At 56.1% G+C, this 23,301-nt stretch overlaps 3 protein-coding genes across 3 annotated transcripts in view; 1 reads left to right on the top strand and 2 right to left on the bottom strand.

Annotated features, from left to right (window-relative positions):
- Positions 1 to 3,148: 3,148 nt before the first annotated feature.
- On the bottom strand, positions 3,149 to 3,625 carry EMWEY_00001590 (hypothetical protein; the record flags this gene model as incomplete). The annotated part of the gene is made up of 1 exon (XM_013478964.1): positions 3,149 to 3,625. The coding sequence occupies one exon, from the start codon at positions 3,623 to 3,625 to the stop codon at positions 3,149 to 3,151; it is 477 nt and encodes a 158-aa protein (XP_013334418.1).
- A 2,319-nt stretch (positions 3,626 to 5,944) lies between these two features.
- EMWEY_00001600 (hypothetical protein, conserved) lies at positions 5,945 to 21,893 on the top strand (the record flags this gene model as incomplete). The annotated part of the gene is made up of 7 exons (XM_013478965.1): positions 5,945 to 10,537; positions 10,794 to 18,230; positions 18,417 to 20,285; positions 20,467 to 20,737; positions 20,909 to 21,145; positions 21,384 to 21,496; positions 21,813 to 21,893. The coding sequence occupies 7 exons, from the start codon at positions 5,945 to 5,947 to the stop codon at positions 21,891 to 21,893; spliced, it is 14,601 nt and encodes a 4,866-aa protein (XP_013334419.1).
- Positions 21,894 to 22,505: 612 nt separating this feature from the next.
- The window catches only part of EMWEY_00001610 (DNA mismatch repair protein, putative), a gene marked incomplete at both ends in the record, with an annotated part of 5,013 nt that continues 4,217 nt past the window's right edge, over positions 22,506 to 23,301 (bottom strand). The window contains 3 exons of the mRNA XM_013478966.1: positions 22,506 to 22,578; positions 22,935 to 23,048; positions 23,156 to 23,301. The exon at positions 23,156 to 23,301 is cut by the window's right edge and continues 87 nt beyond it. Coding sequence (XP_013334420.1) covers positions 22,506 to 22,578; positions 22,935 to 23,048; positions 23,156 to 23,301 — 333 coding nt within the window. The remainder of the gene's footprint in view (positions 22,579 to 22,934; positions 23,049 to 23,155) is intronic.

Genomic DNA, 23,301 nt, shown 5'->3' on the forward strand with positions numbered 1-23,301 from the left:
CTGGAAGCTTTCCGATGTAGGCTGCGACAGGTGCATCTTCCCAAGTCGTCACGGGAGCAAGCTATGGCGGAGTTGTGGAAACACCATCGCTTGAAAGGTACCGATAGAGATCTATATCGAGAGGAAACAGTTGTTGATGACCAGAAGCCCAACGGTGGCTTCCTAACTTCCGTGTGGATGTCGAATAGAAATGGTGTCCCCATGGGAAAGGATGCCTATAAACAACTTGGTCCTGGAGAGGGAACTAAGAGGTGAAAGAGCTGACCTCATATAGATGGTGGAATTCTTACGCTTCAAACAGAGGACCTCATATAGATGGTGGAATTCTTACGCTTCAAACAGAGGAGAAATGCAGCATGTACTATCTTCGCTGACACGGAAGGCAGAGGCTGTGGAACGATCCAGGTATTGCGTTTATGAATGTTGGGGATGTCGATACCAACTCTGTCTAGAAAAAGCTAAAAGCCAGAAACCGACAGCATCCAGAGAACTCGGCTGCTCTCAGTCACTTCTGTTCCACGGTGATCTTGTTGGGAGGCTTGAACTCGTCGCGCATGCGCCACCTGGCGTTCCTTTTGGGGTTGACGGCTTGAATTTGCTTTTTCTGGGAAGTTCTTGTGCCTGCAGCTCAATTTCCTGTTTGTGTAACAGGCTAGGGTTGCCGTTCCCATGGGACAATGGTTGGGGCTGCTCCTGGGTGAGCCCTGCACCCTACATTGAAGGCCCAGCAGGTGCCCGATTCTCTGGCAGTCCACAGTTATTTAATTAATATGCGAACCCTTCCTTCGTGCCCACGTGTACTGTTCCACGTGTCTTCAGAGGATCGAATACGCCCAAATGGCGGTCTGCCATGACAATCACGAAGGCGAGCATGCATTTCTCCATCGTGTCCTGCAGCGCCTTTGCACTGCGTAAGGAGCCTCTTCGCTCCTTGCCTCTACACTGCGTAAGGAGCCTTCTTCGATGCTTGGACCACACAAAGAGATTCCGCTCTCTTTTCCTTGTAGAAGTCTCCCGGAAAGAATTTACTTCCCTTCCATTACCTGTGGCTCCTGCTAGTCCCACGCTCTAGGTTCAGGTGCCATACACTTTTGGCAGGAAATGTCCTTGGGATACGTTCCCTTGGGTGGTGTAGCTGTAATTCCAAATTGTTGAATAATTTGTGCTTCCCCATTAGTTATTCTTTCACTGAATCGTAAAACATTGGGGTTTCACATTTGGGCAATATTGTGTTTCTGCGGAGTACAACTCCCATCACCGTTCAGCAAGCAAAGAAAGGCCTCAAGCCTCAGATATTTGTAGTACTTGGCACTACAATTTTTCATGGACGATTGGAACAAAAAACACTTGAGCCGTAGGCAGAGCAGACAGAAGAACTGGAAATGACGCAACTTGAGGGATAAAGAACAGCATGAGCTTATTAGGAAGACTGGGACTGGTGGCCCATTGAAGCAGAGGCACCAGTGGTTCGAACCTTGCCATCCCCAAACCCGGGTAGCCGGTGCAACTTGATGCTCGAGGCACTGGGTGCAGTAGAGAAGTACAAAGATTTACCTCGGATTAAGAATTGACTTCTCAAATTAGCAATGAAGGAGATAATCGGTCATTTTCTATGATCCTGAGAGCAACAAAGGGCTCAACATCCACTATAGTAGAGAGTGTAGGGAATTACATTAGCACCAATATGGGCTAGGTGGACCGCATCTAGGCTGCTGGCGCGTTGCGCGCAGTTGCACAGTGGCGTGCTGTGATCAAGGAGGCTCAACTTCATCCAACAAAAATGTCCTCAGGTGCAGTCTCTTAATTCCCTTTGTCTCATCGCTGTGGCTCCGCAACTCTGAAATGAACAACTTAAGTGCTATACCGCCTCGCTGCACGAGGCATCTGTAGAGCAGCTCTGGCAGGTGCACCGCAGCCATTGGAGCCCTTGTTTAAGGACGACCTGCCCCAGTAACGTTGCTGCACCAGCAGTTTCTGTAACGGCTGTCGCAGCAGCTGCCCTATACGCTAGAGCCCCATCAACTGCATAACTAAGGGGCATTCGCCCACATATAGCACAGGTTATACTCACCAACAAAATAAGATTTCAGCCGCTGCAAACCAGAGTAGGTAGCGACTCCTAGCGAGCCACTTAATGCTAGGGAAGGTGCTGCTGGCCATACTGCCGTTCTTCCTATTGTTTACATGGCTTCTGGTGCAGCATAAGTGCACGTGTCAGCAGGTGCAGTCCCGTAATACTCTGTGTCACAAGCAGCAGCTAATCTTCTTAAGAAACCATGCAGCGTTAGGTGGAAGAAGAGGTGCTGGACCATCCTACATGTTAGCCATGCACTTGGGAAGATGGGCATACAACAAAATAAGCAGAATGACGAAGTTGCTGCTGTAGGAGGAGAACAAAAACGGGTAGCGGAGGGCCCTCGCAGTAACAGATATCAGCTCGAAGCAGCAGGGACCTGACTTTGCAGAAACAGCAGCCAGCTGCCCTTTTCCCGTCAATAGGAGGCAGTTGCTGCCTCCTAATGCACAGAATTCTCTGCATGCTAGATTCTGCTGCCACCAAACTGCTGCTGGTGTCGCCGCTGCCGTTGGTGCCTATGTACATGAAAATGCCTGCACCAACTAGGCCTTTGCATTAAGAGTCATGAGCCGGATGCTCCTACTTATGGGAGTAAAACTCGTGCTGCAGCGGCCCCGAAGGATGCTGACAAAGGAGACAGTCTCCTGGAGGCGGGGGGAGGCCAAGGGCGTGCTGCTGCTGTTGCTGCGGCAGCTGAATAAATCTGAAAAAAACAATAAGATGTTAATTAACACACAAAAGTCGTCCATAAACTGTGGGCGCAGCTGCGGCCGTTGCTGTTTTGCCGACTGACTGGCGGCTACTGAATCAGGTATCACCAGTGGCTACTATAACGCACGGTGGCCGGTAATCGTGAGAGCAGGTCCGCACACGGAGAAGCTGCGGACCTGCTCTCAAGCGGCAGTCTCGTTCCGCGTCCCAGGGCTACTGGAATTAAGTCGTGTCAATGCCTCGCACAGGACCCGTGTACGCTCATATGCAGCGCGTTCGTCGGATCTCTCAACGGTCGTACGTTCTACAAACGAATTCCCATCCGTTGCCTGCTCCACTCTCCGTTTCTCTTGGGGCGGCTCACGCCGCCTCTGCTGCCTTCTGTCCACCCTGTCGTCTGCAATTATAAGCCTTGTAGTCCCGTGTGTCCCGCGGCTTCTCGTTTAAACGGTTAGCTCTCTCATCACTAGTACGTGTGGTCGGCTGCCTAGCCCCTTTACCGACCACGCTTCGTGCCGATGTCGGGCAGTCAGCAGTGTAGTGTCCTGCGCCTCCAAACCGCTCATTCCACTTCGCCAAGAGATTTGCTTCTTCGGGTGACAGTCGTCGTGCCTTATCCGCCCTGCTTGAGTGTGCAGCCTCCAACATCGTGGAAGCAATTAGCCGTCGAACTGCTCGGTTGGCTGCTCCAAGATCTGCCTCCACCTTTCGATTGCTCTTAACGAGCTTCTGGAAAATTTGCTTTAGCTGGTCTGGCGTCGCCTTCTTCACTTGCTCTTGCAGTTCCCCTGTTCGCAGGAGCTCCGCTTGCTGCAGGATCGTGGTACCTACTACCATCTCTAGGGCAGCTTCCTTGGCTTCTTCAGCTTTATCTGCCAGTCCTTACACCAAAACCAGCATATTTACGTCGCAAGTGCTAATGACGATTTTGCTGTCAAATTTGGCGAAGACAGCAAGCTCTCCAAACCCTCTCTAACCTTAAACACCAGTTGAAATGTTTCTTTCGCGTCTTCTGACAACACTAGGGTACCCAAGGCCGGTCCCTAAGCCTTGTCGCCTACCTCTCTATCCGATGTCCCACACTCATCACCTATTTCTTAGCATCCCCTGCTGCCGCAACACACGCTTGCCGTTTAGTGTCCAGCGCACACCGGACCTGTCCGCCCAAAGGACCGCCGTTAAGGTGGAATCGCCAGTCACTCGTTGCATGCTGCTCATGACCCTTCCAGAATCGAACCAGATCAGAGACTAGTTGGTCAAGGGCCTTCGACAGATGTACTCCTGCTGCTTCTGCTGCATCCTTGTATGAATTTAGTCACCTGCCTTGCATCTTCTAGCTGTCCCAGAATCGTTAGTGTTGCTTTGGTTGTGAGAAGCAAGCGCATCCAGCCCTTCAGGATATCCGATCTCTACACCAGACTAGTGCTTCGCCGCATTTCTATGTGCGTCCTTGTATCATGAACAAACGTACATCCCTTTCTGTTCACAGTGACAGCTAATAAAGCTGCATGGTTAACTCAGCGTTGCTGTATACGCAATATCTCCATCTGACCAGAAACACTCTGCTCATCAATTCCCACATATCCATCGTCTTGATCTTTAATTGAAAGTTCTCGCCTCGGTCGCTTCTCACATCCCGCGCGTGACGCCTCGTCAGCTTTCGACCTCATATTCCCAACGGTCCCGGGGTACGCAAGCGTCAGCGAAAGTCAGTCCTAAGTTGCGAAGGAAGTTCAACATATTAGATCCACTCTCCGGTTGTAGGTGGGGGAGAGGCCGGATGAAGGGTTCGCTCCTATGAGCTCTGGATTCATAGTAATCTTTTCTCACTGTCTGTAAAGGCGAGTCCGAATCTGAATTTAGGGTTATTCTCTGGACAAAGGGTTCTTCTCGCGGCCTAGTTCCGTCGTATGGCCGCTCCCCAGACCGATGCCTCTATCCCTCGGGGGGGTCTCGATCGCCTCCCATCGTCAGATCTGCCGCAAGGGGTCTATGTGCAAGGGCCAAACGTCGAAAGAGAGAGGTCCCTAGGGTTCATAATAAAACAAAGGAAGGAAGAAAGTGGAATTTCTTCAATGGATTTCCCGGAAAGGCCCCCAAATGTAACGCACGGTGGCCGTCTACCGTGGCTACGTATGACTCCTAAATAGGCCCGTGGTCTCTATGTCACTAGATCTACGGATTACGTGTCAAAATAACGTTAGGTTTCTGTTATTCCCCGGAGAAATCCCAAATTTACGGAACTTCCGATGGAAGGATCGGTCAGAATCGCCTCCCTCCATCAGTTTCTGCTTTCCCTCGCCGGGTGCGGGCTACAGTCGGCTATTCAACCCGGCACCAGGTGCTTCGGGCGGACCGCAAGCATGACCTGACTCTTTGGGACTAACTATGCTCCTAAATGTGCCAATTCCTTCTAATTAATAAGACATTCATCTCTAATCGAATCTACGGTGCTACATAAGACTAACTATGCTCCTTACCTTCTACGCGCGCAGCCCAGCCCAGCGGCTGGGTGCTGCTTCTTAACACACGGCCCTAATAGACTGCTACACCTCTAATATACTTATAAACCTACTAATCTTACTGAATTATACCTATACTTGAACGAAAGTAACCTCAGACCTTGAATAACTCACAGTATCCACTCCCTATCTTACTCTTAAGCTACCGCAGCCGTGGGCAATGTAGTGTCTGTGCACTACAGCTACTGCAGCAGCAGCAGCAGCTGCTGCTGCTCTGCATGCTACACGAAGACATCTTTTTGCTTCAACGAGTCTTACAGACTCAACCTGCAGAATCCTTTCGCAGACGAATTCCCAGGACGAAAGGCATGGGGCCCTGCCCCTTTGCTCAGCAGAGCTAGCAGCAGCAGCAGCAGCAGCAGCAGCAAACCCTCTGCAATCGTGTCTGCTGCAGAAGGGGGGTCTTAGCAGGGAAGGTATGGAGCCCTTCCTGGCGTGCCCTCCTTTCTCGGCCGCCACAGCGGCAGTACGAGCAGAGGAAGGAGCAGCAGCCGGTGCTGGTCTGGCTGTAGCAGAGGCAGCAGCAGCAGCAGCTCCTGCTCAACCGCAACAGTAAAGCTTCTTATAAGAGTCGCAGGCTGGACCCAGCAGCGGCCGCGCCACCTCCACGCAGACACCCATTCGTACCGCGGCAATGACAGCCAGCACCATGCAGCAGCAACTGCTGCTGCACCTGCTGCTGCCGCCGTTGCTCTCTCTCGTGTTCTTCCTGCTGGCGGGTTTGCTGTTGCCTCCCATCCTCTCCTTCTTGCTGCCTCGTTTACTCAGGCGGGTACTTATTAAGAGAGTTCACAGGAGCAGCGGCAGCAACGCACACAGCAGCAAGGGTGACGACAGCAGCAGCGGCAACAACAACACTAAAGTAGCAGATGAACAGGGGCTACCCGCGGCTGTTCAATCCCAAGAAGTACAGCATAGTTTGGGAGTGCTGCCTCCAGCAGCAGAGGCTGGCGCAGCGCCTTCTGTTGCTGCGCGGATCTGCAGCAGCACCACCAACAGCACCAGCAGCACGAGGTGTCTGTACTTGACGTGCAATTCCTTGCATCACAGCGGCTTTTTGAGTTTAAAAGATGCAGTCATTCTACTCGAGGAGGAGGTGACCCAACACTGCGCCTCCTGCAGCAGCAGCAACAGCAAAAGCCGCATCAAGATTGGAAAGTGCAAGAGCTGCATCACCCACAAAAGAAGCGAGACCCGCGTTGCAGTCTCCAGCCTGCGTCTGTCCCTCAGTCATAAGGAAAAAGAAGAAACACCACTCCCCTGCAGTAGCAGCAGCAGCAGTAGTGCAGAGACTGCCGAGGGCAACGGGGCCGCACGAGCAGAATTAGCAAACCCTGAAGCAGCAGCAGACCAGAGAAGCAGCAGCAGCAATAAATCTGACAACGGCAGCAGGGATAGAAGCAGGCGCACCCTCGACGAAAGGCGCAGCAGCAGCGGCAGGAGCGGCAGCACCAGACTCCTACGGGAGTTTTTGGCCCCTGTCTCCTTCCTCTTCGGGTGTTTGTTGCTGATAAGGCAGGCGCTGCAGCAGAGCCGCCGCAGCAGCAAAAGGCCCCTCAGCAGCCGCGTTCTGCTCACTGCTGGTCGAATATCGGTAACGTGCCGTTTTCAGAGCAGCAACAACAACAGCAGCAAAAGCAGCATCAACAACAGCAAAGAAAACACGCCAGAGCCGGCCGGAAAGCTGGAGGCGCAGTGTCCCCAGTTGCCAGCCACAGCAGCGGCAGCAGCGGCAGCAGCACCAGCAACGCGAAGTCCCAGCTTGCTGCAGTTCGTGCTGCGGCTGTGCTTACTGCATGCGGTGGCGAGGACCTGCGCTTTTAGGGCCGGCTGTGTTGAGCTGCTGGGGTTGGTAGTGCTGCCGCCACCGACACAGCAGCAGCAGCAGCAGCAGCACCTGCGGGAGGAAGAGGAACAGCAGCAAAAGCAACACTCACGGGTGCAACAGCAAGGCAGGGAGCGGCAGAGTGACTTCCGAAGCGCAGGGGTGCTGGTGACGGTCAACGAGCTGCTGCTGCTGCCATCCGCAGCATTTGCGTCGCTGCGGTTGCATGCAGCAGCAACAAAAGGTATTTGCTGCCGCTGCTTTGTTGATGCTGCAGGCTGTCTGTCCGTGCTGCCGTCTGACCTTCTAACAGCTGCTGTTGCTGCTGCTCGCAGCTCGGCACAACTCGCTGCAGCAGCAGCAAACCCTCGCGACAACCGTTCCGCAGTTGTCGCTGCATCAGCAACAGCTGCATCAGCACCAGCTGCAGGGCTGCAGAGACTGCAGCTTCAAAGGCCCCCGCTTCTTTACGACCTGCAAGAGGAGGCAGCAAGCAGCAGCAGCAGCACCAACAGCTACAGCCTGCCGATTCCTGGGCAGGCATCAGTGAGTTGTCTTGAGTGCCCTGGGGCTTCCCAGAGCAGCAACAACAACAGCAACCACAACAACAGCAGCAGCAGCAGCTGCTGCCCACCAGAGAGGAGATGGTGGTGGCGCGGAGCTGTGGAAGCAGACAGGCAAGACGCGACTGTGTCTGCAGCAACGTATTTATCGCATTTGATGTCTTTGTACTGTCTCAACAGCGTGAGTGCTTCGGACCTCCGAGCAGCAACTGCTGCTCCAGCTGCTCCAGCAGCAGCAGCAACAACAACAGGACCACCACCAACAGCAGCAGCGAAGAGGTGGTTCTCACCTGTACAGGCTGCCTGCCGGGCGCGGGGCGCCCTTTTGCTGCCTGAACAGCTGCCGCCTGCTGCGCTGCTGCTGCCGCCTGTGCTGCACACCGAAGAAGCAGCAGCAGCTACTGTGCTGTTCGACTCAGGCCTGAGCAGCAGCAATAGTAGCGGCAGCAGCACTTGTACTGCGCGCGCGGTGTATATACACACAAGTGGAACTGTTGCTGTCAACCTGTTAGTCAACCTTCTTGCCAGGGTTGTTGAGGCCTATTGGAGGTGTAGGAGTGGCATCAGCAGCAGCAGCAGTAGCTGCAGCAGCAGCAATCAGGGAGGCACCGCAGTGGACGGCCGGGAGAATGGGGACACTCGAGTAGCCAGGAATACGGCAGCTGCACGCAGCAACAACAACAGCAGCAGCAGCACCGACAACAACATGCAGCAGCACACGCTGCCTGTCATGGTGTCGGTGCCTCGTTTGCTGCTCCATGTCCTCGAGCGCAGCAGCAGCAGCGCTTTACTGCTGCACGGGGACGGAGTGCTGCTGCAGCTGGAGACAATCGTACGCCGGGAGCAGCAGAAGCTCAAGACAGCCGACTGCGGCTTTCACCAGCAAATGCAGCAGCTGCAGCAACTGCAGCAGCGCCTCGCGGAAGAGCAGCAGCGGGATTGCATGCCACCACTGTCTTGCTTGGCTGTTGCTGCAGCCATGAATAGCGAGAACGGACCTGGCAGCACCACGAGCAGCAACAGCAGCAACAGTAGCAACATCAGCAGCAAAATACTTCGATTTGCGGTTTCTACGGGAATATGTAGGTTCTCCACTGCTCACGTCTCATCCTGCGGCAGCGCCGCTGCTGCTGCTTCTGCTGCTGCAGCTGCGGCTGCAGGTGCTGTACCACCGGAAGCATCAGCTGATGCAGCGGAAGCAGCAATGCGCCGGACAGCAGCAGCAGCAGAAGCAGCAGAAGCTCTGCACTCCATTCATTCTCGTGGCTCACCAGCCATTGCACCCGACATAACGGCAAACGCGCCTCTCCAGGCTGCTGACGGAGCAGCTGCAGGGTCGAATGCAGCAGCAGGCTCACCAACGGCAGCAAGAATGGCAGCAAATAGAACACACACTGAAGCAGCAGCAACAGTGTCCACGGATGCAGCAGTTGCAGCTGTCTCTTTCTTCGTTGGTATTGGCGAGCTGCTGCGCCTGAAGAATGCTTACAGCAGCAGCAGGAGCGGCAGCAGCGGCAGCAGCAGCAGCAGCAGCTTGGGGGGCCCTTGGGTTCCGAGCCCGTGGACATTGACTGGGTGGTGTGGGGCGTTGCTGGTGAGCTGCAGCAGCAGGAGTGTGGAGATAAGGCCTTTAAGCGAAGCAACAAGAATTGGTGTGTATGGACAGGTGCAGCAGCGACCGGTCTATCAGCAGCACGTGAGAGTCGTCCTACCGGGAGGATGGCTACACTGGCGCGAAGAAGGACTGCTGTTTTGGGTGCTGCTGCTGCTGCACCTCCGCGGCGTGTACAGACACTGGAAAGATCGCTGTACGACGCAGCAGCTTGTTCCTGCTGCTCCGGCTGCGGACACCGGAAATAGCAGCAGCAGCAGAGGCGGAGACAACCTTGACGGAGAGACCGCAGGAACTGCCAAACCGGCAGTCGATTCCACTGCAGAGCGCGGAACAGCAGAAGCAGAGACGAGCGCACCCGCAGGAAGATGCGGAGTGGAAGAAGGGTGGGGATTAGGCGGAACAGCAGCAGCAGCGGCAGCAGCAGCAGCAGCAGCAACAGCAGACGCAGCAGAGCTGCCTTTTCTTGCAGCAAGCTGTTCCTTTTTTTCAGGGTTTGATTGGCGGCCAAGCCTCCGCGCCTTTGGAGCAGCGGTTAAAGACCTTAACGGCTTTGAAGGCCTCGCCCCAGATAGCTTCCACTTCCTTGCTCGTCGATTTGCTGTTTACTCCCCTGCTGCTGCGCTGCAGCTTCAGCAGCAAGACCACCAGCAGCAGGCCGCGCCGCAGCAGGAACAGAAGCAGCAGGAAAACAAGCACCCACAACGGCAGCAGCAGCAGCAAGCTCTCCTGCGGCTACTCGTCCCTACAATGCATATTCACAGCTCTTCCCTCGCTGGTGGTGCTGTTATTGCTGCTATGCCAGTCCACGTGCAGTCCATGTACGTCCGCAGCAGCAGCAGCAACAGCAACAGCAACAGCAACGGCAATGGCATGGAGGAGCTGCACCCCTGCTCTGCGCTGACGTGTTTTCGTTCTCTGCACCTTCAAGTGCATCCGCCAAAACAGCAGGAGCCGGTGCTGCAGGAGGAGGAGGAGGAGGAGCAGCAGGAGGAAGAAGGGGAGGAGCAGCACCAGGAGTGCGAACTGCATGCATGCGGAGACACCGAGGAGACGCAGTTCTCGGACTTAAGTATTTGGGTTCCTCAGAGTGGGAGGTCTGTTAAGGTGTCCATACAGCGCGCCAGCAGCTTTCCGCTGCAGCAGCAGCTTCTGCTGCCGCTCTTTGCTCTTGTGGAGGCGGTGCAACACGACTTGCTGCAGCCTTCTCTCACAGCCCTCAAGCTGGTAAGAAAATACACATGCTGCGTTCCCTGCTGCAGCTTGTACTGCTGTTGCTGATGCTTCTGTCCTCTGGCTGTTTGTGCAAATGTCGCTGCTGCAGTCCTTTTGCTCAAGCAGGGCTTCTGCTGGGGCCTGTTATTAGCACACTGCGCCGAACGTGTAGGGTTGGATTCGCTAGCACAGTAGCAGCAACAAGAGCGGCAAGAGCAGCAGAGGGACAAATATATGCAGGGTGTATTGCTTGCATTTGTTGCTGCAGGACGACCGTCTAAGGGGGGGTCCCGAGCCCGTGCTGCAGATTCAAGTGGGGGGCATTTCTGTCTCTGTCGCTCGGCGGTTTGCTCTTGAAGCAAAAGGGGTTACAGTGAACATACACCCTGTTTCGCTGCAGCAAACCCCCTCAGGACTCCGGAGCATAGTGCAGCAGGAAACAGAGCGCATGCAGCAGCTGCAAGCGAAACACCAGCAGCAGCTTGAAGAAGTAACCGCTGATCCACGCAAGCAGCAGCAGCATCTGCACCGGCAGCAGCAGCTCCTGCCACTGCGGGATAAGCAACACCAGCACTGCGGCGGGGACAGCAGCCGCGAGGGAAAACAAGCTGAAGAGCCTTGCTTCCCTCACATTGACATTTTGGTGACATCGCCCCGAGTTCTTTACCTGACCGAGGACCCCAAGCATCAGCAGCAGGAGCAGCACAAGCAGAAGGAGCAGCAGGAAGCGTCAGCAGAAGAGGAGCAGGAGCGGCAGCAGAACAGAGAGTCCGCACCTCCTCTCTTTAGAGGAGAAGTCATTCGAATGTCATTACACCGGAGGCATTGGCAGCTCAGGAGCACGATCCAGCAGCAGCACCAGCTATATAGCGACCCGCAGCAGTGGGTATGCATGTTTGTTGAGGGGGCGACTGTGCTGTATGCGGAAACCCTTAGCCTTGCATGTCTTGCTGCAGCAGCAGCTGAAGCAGCGCATGCGGTTGGCCCCCTTATTCGGCAGGTTGCAGCGGCAGCAGCGGCTTATCAGCAGCAGCTGCAGCGCCACAAGACTGCTTCCCTTGCTGCTGGCCGTCTCGTCCGCTGCAGTTATGGAACCCAGCAGATCCTTTCCCCTGTTGCTGCGGCTGCTGCTGCCGCCGCCAGAGACGGCATCGCAGCCGCTCAGGTGACTCCGCTGTATGTTTGCTTCTCTCAAGTGTACATTGCTTGTCTCAGGAGGTCGGCAGCAGCAGCAGCAGCCTTAGCAGCTGCCTCTGCCAACAAAGGTGGCACTGCAGGAGGCGGGTGGCTGCAGCCAGATGAATTCGCGTCTTCATCGGGTAGGGGTAGGAACGGTGCCTTGTACCGGAGCGGGAGGGGCCGCCGCAGCCACAGCAGTAGTAGCAACGGCAGCATCAGCAGCAGCAGCAGTAGCAGAAGCCGGAGCAGCAGCACCAGCAGCAGCAGCAGCAGCCGTAGCAAAAGCCGCAGCAGCAGCAGCGAAGTAAGCCGGGTGTGTACCCGCCTACAGCGTAGAGGCCGACCAACATTCGGGGCTTTTGTGGAGACACGTGTCTCCACGGACTTGGAGGGCAGCAGCAATTGGAGCCTACGCAGCAGCAAGAGCGGCAGCAGCAAAAGCAGCAGCAGAAAGAGCAGCAAAGATATGTCTGTTTCTGGCCTAAGACGGCAAATGACACTTGAAACAGGCAGGTGTATGCGCAGCCTAAGGACCCTTCGCAGCTGCAACTTCGGCGAGATAAACAGAAGGCAACAACAGCAGCAGCAGCAGCAGCAACAGCAAGAGCAGGAACAAGAACAGCAGCAAGAGCAGCGAGAAAAGCAGCAACAGGAGCAAGAAGCAAATGAGCCTCTGCCTCTGCAGCCTGCTCTCTGTCCGTTTGCAGACCCTGATGTGCGTGCTGCTGTGCCTGCTGTACGTACAGCTGAAGTGGTCCAGCTGCTGCGTCAGAAGGTGCAGCAGCGGCGTGCCGCTGTAGACATGACGTCTTGGGTTGCTGTGGGCCGCTGTGTCACTCCACTGCCCCGACAGCAGCAGCAACAGCAGCAGCTACGGCGGAGGCACAAGCAACAGCGCACTCTTCTTGGGCGCATGTGGCAGCAGCAGCAGGAAATTGCTGGCGACGGCAGCAGCACGTGGTGTACATACACACCAGTAGCAGCAGTAAGAATGGAGAGGGTGGGCATCTGCGTTGACGACTATCGAAGAGCAGCAGCAGCAGCAACAGCAGCAGCAGTTCTGGTGCTGCCCCCTCCTCGCACCACCTACCGCACCGTACAGTTGCGCATGCAGTCTCTGCAGCTAATGCTGTTTGCGGACGAACGCCAGCAGCAACTGCAACAGAAACAGCAGGAGCAAGCGCTGTTGCTGCAGGACAAGCAGTGGGTGCGGCGGCATTTGGTGCATCTCCGCAAGAATAACCGAGAGTTCTTCGCGTTTGCGGGAAAGTCTGTTGCAGCAGCAGCAGCAGCTGCAGCCCAGCGGCCAGTGCTGCTGCTCTCTTCCGACCAGGTAGATCTACACTTCGCTTCCCTTAAGCTCATTCCATCCGACACTTTGCATACCCCCTTGAGCAGCAGCAGCAACAACAGCAGCCCTGGGGATGGGGAGGCCGAAGATATGCGCCGCCTGCTGCTCCAGCCACACAACGTGACACTACTGTTTTCTCAAAGCGCAGCAGCAGCAGCAACTGCAGCCAGTGCAGCAGCAGCCTGGGCTCACAGAGTGTTTGGTCCAAATGAAGCAGTGGCGTTTTCTGCTGCTGCTGCTGCTGCACGCGAGGAGCATTCTGCTTGCGTCAAGTTTAGGGATACCTGCAGCAGCAGCAGCAACAAAAGCCCACAGGGCAACAACAGCCCGGCAAGAAGGGCAAAACAGCAGCAGCAGAGAGAACAGCAGAAGATACAGTTGCAACTCGAGCTCAGTTTGCTGCAAGACCTGCAGCTGCAGTTTGCGCTGGAGGGCCTTTTGCTGCTGCGACTGCTGCTTCCGGCGCTGCACTTGGGTGCAGCTGTCAGGTACCGAGCAGCAGCGGCAATTCCAGCACCAACAGCAACTGCAGGAGTACCTGCCGATGCCCAGCAGGAGTCGAGCCATGGCGAAGAATCTGTACGTAACAACGAGATGTCAAAGGAGGCTGCGGAAGCAGCTGCAGCAGCACCAGAACCTGGAGCAGCAGGAGCAGCAGCAACACATGCATGCAGCAGCTGCGCAGTTCCGGAACTTCTATCGGCCGATTGCTTGCTGCAGCTTAGGCGCGGACTCTGTTGCCTGGTCTACGAGTTGGGAGCAGCAGAGACACCATCTGCTGCTGATGCTGCGGGTCAGCCGCTCCTGCAGGTAGCACAGCTCTTCACAAGGGTGAACGTCTTCTTCCAGAAGCAGCAGCAGCAGGAGCAGCAGCACCAGCAGCAGCAACACCAGGAGCAGCAGGAGCAGCCGCAGCTGAAGGTGGATGCGCAACTGTTTGTCCGGGGCATCGATGGTGACCAGCAGCAACAGCAACAGCAGCAGGAGAATCTCACAAGAGACCAGAGGCGCAGTCCCAATTGGGGAAGACAGCAAGTGCAACAGCAGCAGCAACAGCTGTCACTGAATGTAAGCCCGGACCACGTCATCCTGCTGTTGCAGCTATTTTTCGGCAGCAGCTGCGGCGGGAAGTGGCCTGACTATTGCAGCTGGGTGGCGGCTGAGCAACAGCAACGGCAGAAAGAGGAGCAGCAGCAGCAGGAGCAGCAGCAGCAAGATGAACAGGAGGAGCAGCAGCGGAGCAGCTGGTTGGTTGGGGTGTACAGAGAGCTACGACAGCAAGCAGACATCCTCTTCAAGCTGCGAGCAGCAGCACGAGACCTCCATTTCAGGTTCAATTTTGCTCGCTGCAGTCTTGCTGCTGCCGAGCTGCACGACATGCTGCTGCTGCGGAGACACATAGTTGTTGGGCCTGTCAGCAGCAGCAGCTACAGGGGAGTCATGTACGGGGCTGGCGGCTACAGAGCCGGAAATACAGCCGCACACGCAGCAGCAGCAGCAGCAGCAGGTGCTACTGCTGCTGCTGCTTCAGCCTTTGGTGCAACGCCAGCAGCAGCCGAAGCTGCAGACAGCATCCTGACGGACTACTCACAACAAAGCAGCGGCAATTTCGAAGAAAAAATGCTGCAGAAGCAGCAGGAGCAGCAGCACAGAACTGCTGGAGCTGTCGAGCTGCTGCGCAAAGGCTTCGCGAGCCTTCGCAGCAAAACTCCTTCCGAGTGGGGTGCCTTAACAGACAGCAGCAGCAGTTGCAGCGAGTCAGAGATTGCTGCAGGTAGAAGCACCACAAAGGCGCGGTCTCCTAGGCAGCATCATCAGCGGAAGCTGCTGTTGCACAGCGAGCGTTGGAAGAGCGTCTCGTGGGACCACCGAACAGGCGGCCACAACCGGCAGCAGCAGCAGCAGCAGCAGCAGCAGCAGCGGCGGCTGGGCCGTCAAGTGTCCATGCAGCTGCAGCAGCAGGGGTTGTGGTTTGAAGGGCTGCATACTTGGTCTGGGGAAGGCAGAGGCAGCGACCTGCTGCAGGATGAATGGCGCAGCAGCAGCAACTTGAGCAGCAGCAAGAGCGGCAGCAACTTGTGTAGCAGCGATGCCTTCTGCTGCTCATCAGACTCGGGCATGTCCGCCTCAGAGACACCAAAGCCAGATGCACCGACTGGGGAGGAAGCAGCCGCAGCAGCAGAAGCAGCAGCAGCTGCAGCAGCAGCAGCAGAAGCAGCAGCTCGTGTCTGCACATCTGCTGACGTCATGGAGGACATCAAGATAAACCAGCTACGACAAAGCGTTATTCTGCTGCGGCATCTGGTGCTCAGCTTCGAGTGCGACGACTTGCCCTTTGGGAGCAGCAGCAGCAGCAGCAGCAGCAGCAGAAGCAGACAGCGAGCCTATGCTGGCAGGCTTCTGCGCCCGCAGCAGAGACAGGCAGAGGAGCAACAACAGCAGCAACAACAGCAATTTGCTGCTGCTGTTTCTCGCCTGCGGGGCCTCACGTTGCCTCCTTACCTCCCCACACCATCTCCTCTTCTCCTGCCGCTGCTGCGTATTCCAGGTGTCCGCATAGAGCGACAGAAGCTCCCTCAACTGCAGCCGCAGCAGCAGGACCAGCAGCAAAGTGACCCATCCCAGGCGGCATGCATGCTGTTGCATTGTCCCTTCCTGCTGCTGTCTCCCACAAGCCTTGCTCTTGTTTTCAGGTGTATAGACGCAGCAGATGCAGCAAGGCAGCAGCTGGAACCGTACTTGGAGATGCTGCTGCCCTCAAAAAATAAGCAACCGCACCACCACCACCACCAGCAGCACCCGACCGCTCGCCGCCGCAAACGCCATCAACAGCAGACCCAGCAGCGGCAGATGTCTTGCGGGACGATAGACCTTACACTGCGGTGTATATACCCCCAAGTAAGCTTACACTACATTGAGCTGCAGCGCGGGCAGCAGCAGCAGCTGATCCAGGAGGTCACTGCTTACCTCAACAGCAACCGCAACAGAAACACGGGCAACCGTGCTTCAGCAGGAGCAACAGGGGACACTCTTAATGGAGAAACAGGGGACAATTGCATTGAAGGAAGGTGCTGCCAGGTGTCAGCAGCAATGACAGTTAACCCGCTGCCGCTGCTGCAGGAGCATTCGCGCCTGGTAGAGGTCATGTGGGCAGACAACAACAGGATAGCATCAACAGCAGCAGCAGCACCAGCAGCGGCGGCAGCAGCAGAGGCTGATACGGATGGAGCGGAAAACTCGGAAAAGGTTCAGGGGTGCGGCGGGATGCAACCGTGCGCTGCTGCTGCTGCTGCACGACTGGCTGCTTGGACAGCTGCAGCAGGAGGAGTAGAACACAAACCCCGCAACAACCGCCCGAAGCTCAGCAGCAGCAGAAGCAGCACCTGCAACAGCAAAGGAACACACTCAGCGCATACGGATTTAACTCGGGGATACTCCGCACCGAAGCTGTCATATCAGCTGCGCGGTGTCTGCGGCTGCTGCTGCCGGGGTGCTACGGCAGCAGAGATAGAAGGTGAGGCTTCGAAGGCAGCAGCAGTTGATGCTGCAACAACAGAGGCGGCTCCGGCAGCAGCAGATCCGGCTGTGCTGCCGTCGTTGCTGCTGCTGCCTCTGCCGGATCAAGACCCCGCCCTGTGCGCCCCCATTGAGCTGATTCAGCATACGTACAGCAGCACAAGCAGCAGCGACCTTCGCTCGGCACTTTCGGGTGTACAGACAGCTCAGTTTGTCTTCTCTACTCCCCTCGCTGTCGCAAAGGCTCGACTGGAGATTGCTGCGGAGGCCGTAACGCCTGCTCCTGCAGCGGGACGGCGACAGCAGCAGCAGCAGCAGCAAGTGCAACAGCAGCAAGGACAGCAGCAGCAACTACAGCAGCAGCAACATTTGCTGTTGGTAGACATGGCTTGTCGTGTGGGTCCTGTATGCGGGTCTGTCGGAGCGCTGCACGTGGCCGGGCTACTGTGGCACTTGCCACTGGCTGCTGCTGCGTCTGCGTCTGCGCCTACGGCAGCTACCAATGCAACGCGGGAGAGCAGCAAAGGGGAGGAGCACTGCAGCAGCAGCAAAAGCCCCTCACGCTACATCCTCCCTGAGCACCTCGCCTCTGTGTGTCTTACCAGCAGCGACAGTGAGCAGCCTGCGTCACCTCTTGCTGCAGCAGCAGCAGCCACAGCCCCCCCATCCCCTACGGCAGCAGCAGCAGGTCGTGCGAGCCCAGTGCCGAACAGCAACAGCAACAGCAGCAAGTGTAACAGCAACCAGATGCCGAACGACTCAGCAGCGCAGCAGCCGGGGGCGCAGCAGCAGGACCTGCATGACAAAGGAGTATGGGGAGAAGCAAATGGCAGCAACAACAGTAACAGCTGCAGCTCCAGCTCTGCTACAGTGTCGCAGCTGCTGCGGCCTGTGTTGTGCATTAAGGAAGTCTGCTGCATGCTTGCTTTGTCTCTTCCTCAGCTGGGCTGCAACTGCAAGCTGCTATGTGGCAATTGTCTCTTTGCTGCTCATGCTGAGAGTTTTGCTATGCTGCAGCAACTGCTGCACCGTATGCTGCTGGCTTGCAACATCAGCAGGACAAGGCCCGCAGCAGCAGCTGCTGCTGCGGCCGCTGCTGCTCCTCAAGGAGCAGCCCACCCAGCCCCGCCCTCAGCCGCTGCAGCAGCAGCAGCAGCAGCTGCTGCTGCTGCTACGCAGCTGCCTGCTACAGACAAGCAGCAGCAGGCAGCAGACGATCTGTCTGAAGGAAGCAGCAAGCCGGACGACAATACAGAAGTCCCAGCAACAACAGGAGGTAAAGCACTGGGTCCAACAGCAACTGTTGCTGCTGCCCCGGCAGGGACACAAGAGAGCACTAGTGCTCCAGGAAGTGGTCATCCTCATGGACACCAGCAACAGCAGCATCAGCAGCAGCAGCAGCAACAGCAACAGCAACAAAGGCGTCTGCGTCCCTCTGCTGCGCGGAAGCTGCTGCATGCGTTCTTAGAAGAAGAAGCAGCAGACTTGGGGGCTTCGCAACTGCCAGTGGGAGGCGCTGGCACTACAATGCCTCGGCTGCAGCAACTGCAGCAGCCGGCAGCAAGTGCAGCAGGTGCTGCACACTCGGGGCATCAGCAGCACCATACGCCAAACAAACAGCAACGCCGCCAAATCTCAATAGGCATCCTTATTGAAGAAGTAAACACTCGACAAACCCTAAACCCTAAACCCTAAGCCCTAAAACTAACCTCTCGTTGCTAATCTGAACATTCGCTGGTTCGCGATCTCGTTGTGACAAACAGGCCGTTGTACTGCTGCTGCTATTGCACCTGCTGATGTTGTATCTACTGCTTATGCTGCGTCTGCTGCTGCTCCTGCTCTCAGATTTGCTGTTCGTTGTTAAGCAGCACCACGAACCTCCCCTTCTGCTGCATTTGCTGCAGCGACGCAGCCTGCAGCCTGCAGCTGCTGCTGCAGGACCAGAGGCACCTGCAGCTAGAGGTGGATCTCGCAGACTGGCGAGTCTTAGACCTGTGCCCCAAAGCAGCAACTGGTGCTGCTGCTACTGCGGCTGCCGCTGGCACGGGCAGCGAGATGCAGCAACAGCAAAAACCCCAGCAACAGCAGCGGCGGCTCGCTCCTTGGTCAAGCAAACTACATAGAAAAGCGGCTGCCACTGAAGGAACTGCAGCAGCATCCGCTCCCGCTGCGCCTGCTGCTGAACGTACAGTGGAGCCTGCTGCTGCTGCTGCTGCTGCACCGGAACCTGCTGCTGCTTCTGGAGGTTCTGGGATGCTGCGTTCTTGTGCATCGTTTTGTTCTGACGATGCCATAGGGACAGAAGCAGGAGCATCGGCAGCAGGGAGCAGCCTGCATGCAGCAGCAGCAAGCGACCTGCATGTATTAGCAGCAGCAAGGCATTTCAACCCCTCAGGAAAAGCTCCGGGAAGAGTTCGTGCGAAGCTTCAACAGCTGCTGCCGGCGATGAAACAGCGTGCTGCTGCTGCTGCTGCTGCTCCAGCTGCACAGCTGCATCGCCTGGTCGCCCATGCAGCTGCAGCAGCTGCAGCACATAGGGCTGCTGGCAGCCGGATGCATGCTGCAGCAGGTGTTGAGTCCTCCGAGGGCCGTACAGAAGATGCAGAAGCAGCAGAGGCACGTGCAGCAGAAGCAGATACAGAAGTTGCAGCAGGTACAGCAGCAGCTCCTGAGGCAGCAAAGTGGTCCCTGTTCCGGCACCGCGCGGGCAGCAAACTCCTCAGCAGCAGCAGCAGCAGCAGCAGCGAGGAGGAGGTATCAGGAGGACTTGGCAATCTAGCACCCTACTCAGATGACGAGCACACGCTCTTGTCATCCAGCAGTAGCAGCAGTAGCGAGTCGAAAGTGCATGAAACAGCAACGGATGCAGCAGCGGCGGCAGCAGCAGCAACTGAGGCAGCAGAAGCAGCCGAGGCAGCAGCTGCAGCAGCTGCAGCAGCCGCAGCAGCCGAGGCAGCAGCAGCAGCAGCAGGTCCCACTCCTGATGCAATTGCTGAAGAGGAACCTTCTTTGCTTCTGAAGCTGCGTGAGCAATTTGCTGCAGGGACATCTTCCGTGGCAGCACACGAGGACCCAGCAGCAGGAGCAGCAGGAGTAGCAGAGGCAGGGGCAGCAGCTTCCCCACAGGACGCTGCTGCAGCAGAATCTGCAGGAGGAGGAGCAGCAGCAACCGCAGCAGATTTGTGGGGTCCCACAGGAGCTGCGGACTTTGACTCTTTTCCCATCGGAGATGTCGGAAGAGAGGCTGCTGCAGCAAAGCAGGAGCTGCTGCATGGGCTGCAGCAAGAGCAGCAGCAGCGCACTCGCGACATGGAGGAGCAGCAGGAACAGCAGGAACAGGAGGGGCAGCGTGAGCATGAGCATGAGCATGAGCAGCAGCAGCAGCACCGGAAGCAACAGGAAGCGGAAGAACAGCAGCAGCAGGAACAACGACGACGGATGCAGCTGTCGCAGCCTGCTTTCACTGTCTCTTACTTCTTGGGCATTGTGCTGCCGCCTGGGTTGAAGGCAGTGCGCATTATCTCGCCTCTCTTTGAGTTGCAGACGCAGCAGCAGCAGCAGCAGCAAGACGCAGCAGCTGCAGCAGGAACGGAAGACACGCTAGGGGTAGATGCGTGGAGGCAAAAAGAAGGACTCACGCACAGACTGTCTGCGCATGCCGTATCTCTTCGTTGCAGCCACAGATTCGTTGTCCTAGACTGCGGCCGCTTCCCGGTACTGCTGCTGTTGCTGCTGCTGCCGCGGTAGTTGCTGATGTTGCTGCTGTTGCTGCTGCTTCTATTGGTTATGTTGCTGTTGCTGTTTTCGGATCGGCTGCCTTCCCTTTGCCGGATATGTTCTGTCTTGTAATATTTTGCTTTTTGCTGCTGCTGCTGCTGCTGCTGCTGGTTCTCAGGTGTTTGACTACTTGCTGCTGCACATTGACCCTGTGCGGGTGTCTCTGACATCTGCCTTCGTGGAGTGTATCTATAGCTTTTTCTTTCCTCCAGCAGCGCCGCAAGCAGTGGATGCAGTGGCCCTTCTTGCCCCTTCCTTCAAGTGGCCTGCTGGTGCTGCTGCTGCAGCTGCTGCTACTGGCAGCCTCTGCAGCCAAAGCTCCGGAGAGCTCGCTTCACAGGCGGAGACGGCAGTTGTTGCTGCTGCCTCAGTTGATGGTGCAGCACTCCGTAGGGGCCAAGGAGGAGGAGGAGCAGCAGCAGCACGCGGGGAGCAACCCCATCTAGCTTGTAGGTCTTTCCCCTCCATGAACGAACTCGTGTGGTGTCCGTACACCTGGTGGCCATGCACACATGAGCTGCTGCTGTTGCTGCTTTGATGCGCTACTCCTGTCGCTTCAGGGACTGGGTCGCGAAGCAGCAGCTTTTTGGGGCATCAGGCAGGTGCACAGAGAGCAGCAGCAGCAACAGCAGCAGAAGCTGCACGACGTCCGCCTGCTAGACCACAACAGCCACAGCAGCCACCGTTGCTGCCTCAGCAACAACAGCAGCAGGTGCAGCAGCAGCAGGATCCTGGCCTTGGAGTGTACTTCCGCTTCGTCCGAGTGTCTCCCTTCGCTGCTGCTGTTACATACAGAGGTTTGTGCTTCGGCATATTTGCCTATCCCCTCGAGAAACACAGGAGTGCTAAGCCTTGGGAGCGAGGGTTTAGGGTTTGCAGCGCATGGTTTTGGATTTGGGGCTTATAGGGTCTATTATAGCATTGACGTTTGCAACATATGGTGTCTAGGCCTTCGTGCAAAAGGGTTTACGGTTTAGGATCCAGGGTTTAGGGTTTAGGGTTTAGGGTTTAGGGTTTGGGTTTTTTTTTTTTCAGGTGCAATTCGCCTGGATAACGTCTTGGTGGAGTTGCGGGCCTTTGAAGTGCAACACAAGCTTAAGCCATTCAAAACACTTATAGATAAATACATATGGTTCCTCGGCAAACAAGTCCGTCTCTCTAAACCCTAGCAAACCCTAAACCCTAACAAACCCTAAACCCTAACAAACAAACCCTCTGTAATTAATAAGTCCTGCCACACACCTACACACCAGGGTCGCTTCCTTTTTTAACGCGCATCTATAACTGCAGTGTGCAGCTCCTTTTATGCCCGTCGTTTCTGCTGTTGGTCCTGCTGCTGCTGCTGCTGCAGGCTACGGGACGTGTTATCAGCCACAAGTTGCTGCTGCTGCTGAAGCGGAAGCGGCAGCATGCAGGCGACAGTTTCTCAGATGTAAAGAAGAGGGACTTGTTGTTTGGTTCCAGGTAAAGAAGGAACAGGGAAGAACACCTGCTGCAGCGCAGCAGCAACCTGCTGCTGCGGGAAATGCTATTGCAGCAGTATAACAACCGTGCAGCAGCAGCAACCTGCTGCTGGGGCACGTGCTACTGCAGCACAGCAGCACTGCAGCAATCTGCTGCTGCAGCTGCTGTTGCTGCTGTATTTTGACATTGTCGCTGCCTTTTCAAATGTAGAGAAATATCCTCTTTTTGCTGCTGCAGCAGCAGCATCAACGAAGAACAAGCAGTTGTTTGCCACTAGCTAAGTATTTAATGCAGGTGTACACACTGCGCTTGCTGCTGCTACGTCTGTTGCAGCAGTGCAGCAGCAGCAGTATCTGACGCTATTTAACGTTAATGTTGCTTGATGGCCCTAGGACGAAACTAACACAACTGTCTAAAACTAACCGCAGGAGCAGCAGCAGCAGCAGCTGCTGCTGCTTTTGCTATAAGCGCAGCAAGTAGCTGCATCTATAGGCAGTCTAGCCATTTAGAACGGTAGCCGCTGCCATTACTCCTTCTGTTGCTTCTGCTGCTGCTCCATACAATGATCGGAGTTGACGTCTGGCCCGACAAGCTAGGACAAACACCAATAGCAGCAACAAGAGAAGTAGCAGCACAAGCAGCAGCAGCAGGAGCAGCAGCAGCAGGAGCAGCAGGAGCAGCAGCAGCATGAGCTTAACAGCGCTCGAAGACCCTGTAGAGCGCCTTCAGGTTTGTGAGTTCTTTAACTGTCCCGTCAGTGAAAAAGCTGAAGATAAAAAGAGAGCAACGCAAACACTGAAAAAGAGCAACTGCAGCAGGAAACAGAAAAAGCAGGGGCAGCAGCAGCAGCAGCAGCAGCAGCAGCAAAGTCCGAAGCAAAAACAGGACCTAAACCGCGACATGACCAAAACAGCATCAACTACAGAAGGATCGATGCAATATTTGCTGCAGCAGGTGTAGCAGCAGCAGAAGCACAAAGAACAGCAACAAACACCCCCGTAGGAGGAGGAGGAGCAGCAGCAAAAGTGCAATTCGAAGCAGCAACAGCAACCATGAGCCCACACAGCAGCAGTAGCTGCCACAACTGCAGCAGCACGAAACAGCAGCAGCAGCAGCACGTACCGTTTGGGTAGGCGCGCTTTCCAGTAGAAGCGCAGAGCCGGCATAAGAACGCTGCTAAACATGCGGCGGGTTTCCGCCCCGGCAGCCATTTGCTGCTCTAGATCACCGCAGCTCCTGAACAGCAGCAGCAGCAACAGCAGCAGCAGCAAAGGGAAGATAAGGTCCAGGCTGCAGCACCGAAGAGGCAGCAGCAACAGAAGCACGAACGCGACAAAGCATACTTTTGATATGCCGCTGTCTCGCGAAGGAGTGTCTTCTGCTGCACCAGAATAGAATTGCTGCTGCTGCTGCTCTCTTGCTGCGTCTGCTGCTGCTGCGCCCCATCCTCTGCCACAGAGACAGCGGGAGCAGCAGCAGCAGCTGCTGC

This window comes from Eimeria maxima, genomic scaffold (assembly GCF_000499605.1).
Source record: "Eimeria maxima Weybridge genomic scaffold, Emw_scaff8, whole genome shotgun sequence".
NCBI lineage: Eukaryota > Apicomplexa > Conoidasida > Eucoccidiorida > Eimeriidae > Eimeria > Eimeria maxima.